A 10,283-nucleotide genomic window follows, 5' to 3' on the forward strand; every position below is an offset into this window, starting at 1 on the left:
ATACATCAGAAAGTACCCTCAGCAAGTCTTTCTGATTTCAAAATCAGAAGCAGTTTTTTTTAAAAAAAGTATTTTATTTGTATAGTTATTTACAGAGCTTTCTTTCAAAGAATGAATGCCCAGATTTAATTTTTTTAGACTTTTAAATTGAAATTATAATCCGCAAACTGCAATCCTGTGACCCCAGAAATATATCCCAAGAGTCCGAGGAAACATCAGAGCTCCCTGTCCATCAATGATGGAGAAATAAAATGTCAGATCCCCCACACAACAGTTATGGAAACATCTAACAGCTTTTGAAGCTCCAACACTGGTAAGGGCCCCACCGTTTCGCCTAAAGATTTTCCCAGTGGGAGGAAAATGGTTGTTTATAAAAACATCCGTTAAAAGGACACGATTGCAAGATCACTTATCCACCCTCATTTCTTTCCTGCCAGGAAGAGCAGAGTTGGAGAAGGCAGTTCAACCACCTTCTGTACCACCCCTGTAGGACTGAAGTCTAAAAATACCTATGAGGGACAAGCCACAGGCTGCCACGGTGGAGATGCCTGGATCCTCACTGGCAGCTGTGCCGGCAGAGCTCTACAGTGACTAGATGAGGCTTCCTCAACCTCGGCCCTCCAGATGTTTTGAGACTACAATTCCCATCATCCCTGACCACTGGTCCTGCTAGCTCGGGATCATGGGAGTTGTAGGCCAAAAACATCTGGAGGGCCAAGGTTGAGGAAGCCTGGAAATGTGCTAGCCGCAGCTCAATAAAATGGAGGATTTTTTTTTAAAAAATAACCTAATTTTCAGCACCATACCTGAAAGCTTTTCTTCCATGTTCATACTTGTGAAACTTTATCTACAAACTTCAAAATGAAGTGAAGTATTAAAGGAGCCTGGCAGAATTCATTAAATAGATAAATGAAGTTAATCAAAGTAATTATTTTCCTATTAAATGAAATGATTTAAATTAAGTAAACATTTTCATTTTGTAACTTGCCAGTCTTTATAGAATCCTTTACCCACTGCTCAGACAAAATTTTAAACTTCCTTTTGAACGTTCTTCTCAGTGTCTTTATCTCCTTCAAATGAGCATGATCTCCACTGATTACATGGGACACACCCTCTTCAAGCTGCTGAACCACTTTTGCTCCATGAAATCGAAGTATCAGCGCAGTTAATAGTTTTGTTTGTTTAATCCTAGCACCTGAATTACTCAATTCATCAGAAGGATCCACGTAAATCGTGTGCTGCCTGAACATACTTAGTGGAGAGCTTTCCCATGAATAACGTGCTTCTATGTCAGCAATTGCATCCTGAGAGATCTCTGCCTGAAAGTTATTCATTCTTGAGAACACCTTCTTTAGTTTGGCAATATCAGTATCACCTGTGTAACTATCACCATAGCAGTCATATTCACAGGCAAAATGTTGTTTTGTTTCTGGAGACATGTGAATCATGAAATCAAGCTGCCAGGGTACAAATGTTTTGGATTGAAAGCACTGTAAAAGCCACTCCGCTCTCACAACATCATACTTGTCAGAATAAATAATATTTTTCACTCTGACATTCTCAATTCCTGCAATCACACAATAGGTGTCCAAACCAGGATTCTGGACTATGCTGCCGCCATATTCCGCTATTTTACTTTCCAGCTGATATTTTGAATATTTTTGTGTCCCTGTCATAACACAAAACTCAACATCTTCAAATATACTGGAAATCTGGTTTATATTTGAAAGATCAGGAGCTTTAAAATGATCTATTAAACCAATTTTTTTTTTAATCTTGGGCACAGTTTTACGTTTCTTTCCTTGTGGCTCATCATTATCTATATGAAAGTGCTTAGTCGCTAGCTTTCCACAAGCTTTACCTCTGAGTTGCTCTAGAATGTCAAGAGTCATACAATCATGCCATTCTTTATCTTCTCTTATCCTCTCAATACGAGGGAAACGTAATGTATAATCAGTTTTGTACATATCACTGCTCACAATCTCAGCTGCTTTAATCTGGACGATGACTGAATTACAAGGCTCGATATAGACTTCAGGCTTCTCAGTTCCACACAAGATACTTAAAGGAGGATCTCTTTTACGATAAGGTTTCCAATATTTGGCTAATTTCAAGCCAAGATCATAAAGTTCTTTCATAGTGTAACCAGAACCAACACGACAAATGGAGTGGAACACTGATGGTTTTTCACCAGGCAGAGGAGTCTCAGCAACTGCACATAAAAAATGTGACATCATGCCACCACGAAGACCTTTTCCCCAGTAGCCCCCAACAATTAAAAGATCTAGTTCATCCATTACTTCACTAACATACTCTGGTTTGATCTTGAACCATCCTTCCCCACGTTTGTCCGGCTTGTAAATTGACATGGGATCTTTTACCACAATTCCTTCTTCTCTGTTATCTATTGCTTCATTTAGAGAATCTATTACTTCTTTCTGAGTGTTAGCTTGATTTTTAGGAACAAACTGCAAACGACCTTCTATTGGTGTAAACATCTCATTCAGTTTCTCATATCTTTTGCTCAACATCTCATGACCCAATTTTTGGTTATTAACCATGAGAACATCAAACACACAGAAGCATGTCTGTAATTCTGAATCATCTGACATCTTTTTGATGTCAAATTTGCTACCCTTCTGTACAAAGTTCTGTGTGGTGGGATTGCAGGCCATCATTTCACCATCCAGAATGCAGTTCTGAATATTATTGTTGAAGATATTATGAATAAATGGAGTCAGTGAACCTTCCAAGGGAGAAGCTCCAAACTGCTGAGTATAATCATACCCATTTCGGGAAAAATACTTGTAAACATCTCCATCTTTGTGCATCTGCATTCGCTCACCATCTAATTTGGTTTCTATGTAAAAACTCTGGTTGTTCATTTGTTTTTCAATTTGTTGTATATCAGCAATAGCAGCAAGCATCGGTTTAAAGGGAGAAAATAATGTAATAGAAACATCACTAAGAAATACAGAAGGATTGTGTAACTGTCTACAGACTTTCTCCAAATCAGTTGTAACATTGTGCAACTCTGAAGCATCAGGATGAAAGATGGAAAGTAAGGTTTGCTGGCTGACACCAAGTTTCAAATCTTTTATGATCATCCTGATCAACCATTTCTGTTCAAGTGCTGAACTCTGAGTTATTAACTGAAGAAGGCTCTTCTTGACCAGATCCCTCCTTTTGGCAGCATTATTATTAGAAATGGAATCTAAAATATCGTTCACTTGTTTTATGGTCAGTTGACCTTTCCTGGGACACCTTTGTTTCAAGACAAAATAGGCAATCATAGCAAAGTCTCCAGCATCTCCCCGTGAGCCAGTAGGTGTTCGATAATTTAAGAGTTTTAAAGCATCTTTTCCATCTTTGGGTAAATTTAACAGCTCAATATACAGCTTAGCAAGCATGGTTTCTTTAATTCCATAAGCCATCCTTTCTCTTTCCAACTGTGGAAGAATAAGCCTCATTGCTGGATAAAAAGAATCTGTTACATCTTTTTCATTTTTATGAAGAGCATCATGATATTTCCTCCAGGAATCTAAAAACTCCTTGAAATTCTTGGTTTTCTCAGGTCGGGATTTGCATTTTTGTATTCGTTCTAATGTTGAACAGAGATCTTCAAAAGGAACTTGTGATGCCACAGTTAGTTGGGAAGGAGAACAGGAAGTAGAGATGGAAGACATCTTGAGTATTTCACTACAAAAAGAAAGAAAATGGCAAGCTTGTTTTCAAATAGTACAACTCTCACTGTATTCCTGCTTTTCCTTGAATTAGCAACAGCTCTACATTTAAAATGAATTAAAATCTCAGTTTTATTACACAACGTTAGGTCCAGTCATGGATGACCCTGGGGTTGCGTGCTCATCTCGCTCTTTAGTTTAGAAAAATGGTAAGATGATACATACATCCTTTTTTTTGTATGCCATCTATGCATGATGTGGTGATAGCTGTGGAGGGATTTAGGAAGTTTTTCTCTTCTCATAACTCAGGGCCACCCTGTGAAGCTGAATGTTGGAAAGAAAGGCAAAAAAGTACTTTTTCACACAGTGCACAACTAAACTATGGAATCTATTCCTACAAGACATAATGCTGACCACCAAATCTGATGGCTTTAAAAGAACATCAGATAAATTCATGGAGCCATAATGGGAATGTTCTACCCTCACAGTAAGATGCAATTTGCCTCTTCATGCTAGCTGCTGTGAATCACAAGTGAGGAGAGAGAGGGCTGTTGCTCTCATCTCCTGTGGGGACGTTTCTTCCACAGCGTCAGCCACAGAGAGAACAGGTGCTGGACTTGAGGGGTCAGGGGTCTGGTCTAGCAATGAGTGGCCGAAAAGGGAGAGAGCAAGAGACACACATGAATAACGAGAGAAAGAAGTATCTCACCGTCTGGATACACCGTCTGGCCCCTGCGGCGAAGGCGACCCGTCAAGAGCAGCCCGGGGGCTTCTCCTCCCACGTCCAAGCCTTGGCCTGAGGCGCCGGAGGGTCTGCCTGGCACGCAGAAGGGAGAGACCCCGCGGAGCCGCGGCCGGCCTGCTGGGCCCAGGGCTCTGGCTCGGAACAAGGCAGCTTCCCCGTCCCTTCCTTCTCCCCTCGACGAGCCTCCGCGGGGCTTCTCCTCGTCCACCTCCTCCGCTCGCACAGAGACCAAAACACAGCCTGACAGGAAGACCGGCCGGCGGCCTTTCTGCTCTGCGCATGTGCGTAACCTCGCCTGTTCTCGCGGAGTTTCCTTCTTCCTTCCTGCACCACCAGGCGCTTCCCTGATAGGCTCCGTCGCGGCGCTCGTTGGAAACCTTCGCCCTTCGAACTCTGACCCGGAAGCGTTGCCGTCCGTGCCGGTTTCCCGGAAGTGGTGAGTGGGCGAGGAGATTCCCGGCCGGGGGGCGGGGAGGACGACGGAGGAGGCGGGAGCGGGGCGCGGGCATGTCCCGCCCGGGACCGCGATGAGGTGGGCGCGTCGGGGCTCCATCCGCCCGAGCGGAGCAGCGGAGGCTCAGGTAGGGGCGGCCAGGAGCCGCGGGACTCTCTTCTCTGCCCTGCGCTCCTCGCCGAGGACGGCCTCGTCCCCCGCCTCCGCCTGCCCTGCGCCAGCGCCGCCCGGCACTTCTCGCCTTCCGCCTCGCAGCAGGTAGCGAAGCGCGGCTTGCCTGGCGCTTCCTGGGCAGGGCGGCGGCGGGGACGGCTCTCGGTGCTGCAGGAAGGCCCTTTCTCCCGGTCCCCTCACGAGTGAAAGCTCCCTCCTGCCCAGAGCCCACACCCCGCGTCCTTGTCTCGCTTAGGCGGCTGCCGCGCCTCGCACCAAACGCCCGCGCGCCGTCGGTTCTGACCGGTTGCCGCTCTCTCTCTGCCTCGCTACGTGAAGATCCGCCGGCAGCCTCATTACTTAGCTCTAAATGACATTCTTTGGAATTTAGCCCTGCTGAGTTTGTATAGTATCTGAAATAAGTGTGCTTCGCAGTTCCAGTTTATTTCAGTGGGATTTGCTTCGATGTGCGTATGTTCACGGTGGTAGAATGGCTTTGTGCATGTTTACCTGGAAGTCCTGATTTTTCCAAGTAATAATGCATGTAGCCTCCACTCTGTTATAAGGCAAAAGTTTGGCTCGATGGGGTCATTCCAGAAGCTTTGGTGATAGCCACAGTAGAAATCCAGGAAAGCTGGGTAATATATTGTTAAAAATATTATTTAACAGCCTAAAAACTTGCTTGTGAAAAATCACATCATTCTGGGAATATCACTCTGGGATGCATAGTTGAGTTTGTGACTTCTCTTTTGTATGTGAACACTGCAGCCTGTAATGCCCTATTAAAAAAGCAACTCATAACTGGAAATTAATAAGAATGATGTCTGATACAAGATGTTTTCCAAAGCTGCAATTACTTATTTGATAAATTTAACAGTTATTAATGTAGCCTCATTCCTGTTTTTCAAAATTAACAATTATGATAGTGAGGCAATACTGGCTAATACACTTCCTTTTGTAACTTGGCACACCATCATTACTCCTTTAAGTGCTGTATGTCCTGTTTCTGGATATGAAGGCCTAACAATACAGTATCCACTTGAAATGGAGCAATTACAACTACAACATATGCAGTATTCCAAATGTGGCTGAATTGTACATTTTGTGCGTGTGTGGCTATGGACCTAAAGGACTATAGAACTTCCCATGAGTGGTGGTGCAGGTGACTGTCTCTGCAAGCTTTTAAGTAAGCATTAGTCTATTTCAGATGGCTTTTACCTAACATATGCTGTAATCCTATTTGCTTTAACCAGGTAGCTTAGCAGGTTTTAAGTGGTGTTTTGCTGGTTTGATGAGTTGTTTTATTATTATGGGTTTAAATTTTCTGGTATTATATGTTCTGCTGCCAACACTACTATTAACTCAAATCATTGTCGTTCCTGGCCTTTTGAGCATCAAAAGTGTCTTTGATGCTACATTGTTCAAAATAGGGTGACCAATTGTGGTCATGGGTGGGATGGAAGGGGGTGACTAGAAGAGCATGAGGGAGATGCAAGCAGGGCCCCCCTAGAAGCAGGGAGTTTGAGCGATCAAGAGAGGTCAGGAGAAGGAGGGCCTTCCAGGACAGGCGTAGAGACTGACAGTCACAGTGTGAGTGCCAACTTAGTTGGCCCTGCTACACAGCAGCAAAACAGTCACAGTCCTGCTGGCTTGCCTCCCCCTCTGCCACCCCACTCAAAAGAGTCCTGCACATTGCTGAGCAAGGGCCAGGTAGGCCCTCTTGGGAGAGATCCAGAGTGAAAGGCTAGTGGTCAGTTTCAGCAGTGTTTTAGCTGGATTAAGATGAACCAGAGGATTCTGCTGTGTTATTTTCTGTTAATAAGGAGGTAATTGCATTCCGTGCCTTTCATGTATGTGCCTGCCCTGTGGTTGGCCTAGATTGTTGATAGCTCCTTGACAGTTGTTCACAAATTTATAAAGATACAGGTTTGGGAAACTACCCCCTCTAAATGAGTAAAAGACATACCAGTATTTTGTGCACAAAATTTATTTCATCTTCAGCTGAATCCCCTATCTTGTCTTTAATTGCTTTACAAAGATCAATAAACTCTAACAACATCGTTTTAGATAGTCCTATATTTTTATTTTATTGGTCCTCAGTTACCAGGCACCTGTGTTACCGGTATTTTATCCCATTATTCTGAATGGTTTTAGTTTGAAGCATTTAGGCATTTTGTGTATTGTCTATTTCAGTGGTGGCCAAACTTGGCCAGCTGTTTTTGGCCTACAACTCCCATCATCCCTAGCTAACAGGACCAGTGGTCAGGGTTGATGGGAATTGTAGTCCCACTGGTCTATATGATGCTAGCTGGGATCCAGAGCCTCATTATGTGAAGGCACATCTGTTTCTTAACAGTTTCTCTTGATTCCCTAATCCTGCTCTGCACTCCCAGACATTGTGCTATTTGTGAGGGTAGCAGCTGCTTTGGAGGGCATAAGGACTGGTAGGGGTGTTTGAAAGATGCTAATCAAATAGTACTTAGTGATTGTATTTACAAATGTGTCATTTAAGCAGCTCCAGATTTTTTTCTGCTTTGGAGTAACTTCTTGTAGAAGGTCATCTCCCCACATTATGCTCTCTGAAGAAATACTAATGGCATTATTAATACTAATACAATATTCTAGATCTAGATTTCCTTCCCCCAACAGTATTTCAGTTTATTTTGCTTGTAGTTAGATTGACTGCTGGAACCCATCACTTATCAGGAGGTGGAGATAAGGGGACACCGAAAACCCACAAAATACAGACTGAAGCTTTGGTTGAATGCATTTTCTACATGATGGATACTTGGAAACTCGATTCAATGAGAGGCACTTTTCAATTTGAACAAAGTATATAGGCAGAAATTCCAGCAATCAGAGCATTCCAAAAATATCTTTTGGTTACAGCTTTCATGTCCTTGTCTCCCTTGCAATCCAGTATCATAGATTCAAATAGATTATTTTGTGAACTTTGGATCTTTGGATGAAGGGATAATATAATACAATTTGGATCTACCAATCATTCCTACCTCTTCCAGATACCCAATACATTATCATCAGAGCAGTTAACTTTCTGCAACATCATTTGCAAATTAACTGTTTTAAATTAGACTTGCCTGATGTTAGGATTTGACCTTGACTGTTAATGTGTTGGCTATTTCTGTGTTGAGGGTGTGTAGGGCTGACAAGGGTTAAAGAAAGGAAGATTTGGTGGTTGGGATGGTAAAGGTAAGAAGAAAGCAGGGGGACAGGTGGATAAGAATAAGTGGTTTGGGTTCAAAAGTGCCCTTCTATGAGTGGAAAGATGGGCTTTTTTAGCTGAAGAAAATTGCACAAGAAAAGTGTACAGAACTAAATTCCGGAGTTGTTATTCTGTTAGCACAAGTCTTTGCACAGTTCTTTACACAAGATGATTTACTGTTTTTCTTTTAATTCCATGCCTTTCTGTTTCTATTTCAAATAACTACACAAAGCAAGCCCTAATGGCTGGGAAGTATGCAGCCATTCTTTTTTGCAAAGCAAACTGTGTATTGGGAACTGCATACATCCCAGCCATTAGGGCTTGCTTTGCGATGAGAAACATTTATAAAAAACATGGGGCCTCCTCCATCTCTCTGCATTGGATCTTGTATAAATGCACTGCATGTTGTGATGTAGCTTCATACTTTCTGCAGTGCCCCCAAAGGCATGGAGCCCATGCGTCTTTTGCACTACATAAAGTATAGGTATGAATTACCTTATACATTTGCTGTCCCTTTTAAAAGTTGTTTCTAAAGAAGCTTATTTATTTTCTTTTTTCAGGCTTCATATGGACTAAAGATTCATTGACTACTATAATGGAAAAATCATGGATGCTTTGGACTTTCATTGAAAAGTGGCTCCTTACGTTGGTCTCATGGTCCTGGGGCCTCTGCCGTATCTCTCTCTTACCTTTGATAGTAACTTTTCATTTGTATGGAGGCATGATATTACCTCTGCTAATATTTGTATCTATTGCAGGTATATTATATAAATTCCAGGATGTGTTGCTTTATTTCCCAGAGCAACCTGCTTCATCGCGACTCTATGTCCCCATGCCTACTGGCATCCCACATGAAAACATCTTCATCAAAACCAAAGATGGTGTGTTGCTCAATCTGATTCTACTCAGAAACACAGGAGACAATTCCTCATATTCACCTACTATCATTTACTTTCATGGAAATGCAGGAAACATTGGTCACAGACTACCCAATGCTTTGCTGATGCTGGTAAACCTGAAAGTCAACTTATTGCTGGTTGACTATAGAGGCTATGGAAAAAGTGAAGGAGAAGCAAGCGAGGATGGCATCTATTTAGATTCTGAGGCTGTGCTAGACTATGTGATGACTAGATCTGACCTTGACAAGACAAAAATCTTTCTCTTTGGACGATCCTTGGGGGGAGCAGTTGCTATTCGCCTAGCATCTGAGAATTCCCATAGGATTTCTGCCATCATCGTGGAGAACACATTCCTTAGTATCCCGCATATGGCCAGCACTCTGTTTTCTTTCTTTCCAATGAGGTACCTTCCTTTGTGGTGCTATAAAAACAAGTTCCTCTCCTATCGAAAAATATCTCAGTGCAGAATGCCTTCACTCTTCATATCTGGGCTTGCTGACCAGCTGATTCCTCCAGTTATGATGAAGCAGCTTTATGAGCTTTCCCCTGCTCGGACTAAGAGATTGGCAATATTTCCAGATGGAACTCATAACGACACTTGGCAGTGCCAAGGCTACTTCACAGCACTTGAACAATTCATCAAAGAAGTTGCAAAGAGTTATTCCCCTGAAGAAATGGCAAAAATGTCATCTAATGTAACAATAATATAACTAACTCCAGTCTTTCTGTCTGATACAACTGCAATGTACCTGGATTTGTAGAAAGTGATAAAGAATGACAATTTTTAAAGTGTGTACTCTGTCTTGTACTTATCTAAAGAGCAAAATTAAACATGGAGAGATCTAATAAATTATGAGCCAGATAGTTTTTACACTTAGCGTTATAAATAAGTGATGTTTTTGATAAAATTAATCTTAATTTCCATTTCTTAGATTAAGACACATTAATAAACTTATTGGTAAAAATTAAGTTAACCCTTGGGGAAATCTGATGTGGTGCAAGAGGGGACTTCTTCTGCAATGGGACTTCTTTCCTTTGTAGCCCCCCCCCCTTTCCCAAATTTTGCTCCAGAGGATTATAGGATGCTTCATAGAGCTGGGTGGGATGGGGCAGGGAGAAGAGAAAC

At 42.3% G+C, this 10,283-nt stretch overlaps 2 protein-coding genes across 4 annotated transcripts; one reads left to right on the forward strand and one right to left on the reverse strand.

Moving 5' to 3' along the window:
- Positions 1-735: 735 nt before the first annotated feature.
- LIG4 (DNA ligase 4) lies at positions 736-4,396 on the reverse strand. The gene has a single exon (XM_053363767.1). It carries the CDS (start codon positions 3,684-3,686, stop codon positions 954-956), a length of 2,733 nt encoding a protein of 910 aa, XP_053219742.1. The 5' UTR covers positions 3,687-4,396; the 3' UTR covers positions 736-953.
- A 363-nt stretch (positions 4,397-4,759) lies between these two features.
- On the forward strand, positions 4,760-10,007 carry ABHD13 (abhydrolase domain containing 13). 3 transcript variants are annotated; one of them, XM_053363787.1, is made up of 2 exons: positions 4,760-4,864; positions 8,819-10,007. In XM_053363787.1, exon 2 carries the CDS (start codon positions 8,854-8,856, stop codon positions 9,865-9,867), a length of 1,014 nt encoding a protein of 337 aa, XP_053219762.1. In that variant the 5' UTR covers positions 4,760-4,864; positions 8,819-8,853; the 3' UTR covers positions 9,868-10,007. The 3 variants fall into 3 exon arrangements, with proteins under 3 accessions (XP_053219762.1, XP_053219755.1, XP_053219773.1); XM_053363780.1 differs by lacking the exon at positions 4,760-4,864 and adding an exon at positions 4,909-5,009; XM_053363798.1 differs by lacking the exon at positions 4,760-4,864 and adding an exon at positions 5,354-5,502.
- Positions 10,008-10,283: the final 276 nt, after the last annotated feature.

This window comes from Podarcis raffonei, chromosome 1, assembly GCF_027172205.1.
Source record: "Podarcis raffonei isolate rPodRaf1 chromosome 1, rPodRaf1.pri, whole genome shotgun sequence".
NCBI classification, from domain to species: domain Eukaryota; kingdom Metazoa; phylum Chordata; class Lepidosauria; order Squamata; family Lacertidae; genus Podarcis; species Podarcis raffonei.

What these genes read in the sequence shown, in the direction of transcription:
- LIG4 (XM_053363767.1), bottom strand. Translation starts at nt 3,686, where the DNA reads ATGTCTTCCATCTCTACTTCCTGTTCTCCTTCCCAACTAACTGTGGCA.
- ABHD13 (XM_053363787.1), top strand. Translation starts at nt 8,854, where the DNA reads ATGGAAAAATCATGGATGCTTTGGACTTTCATTGAAAAGTGGCTCCTT.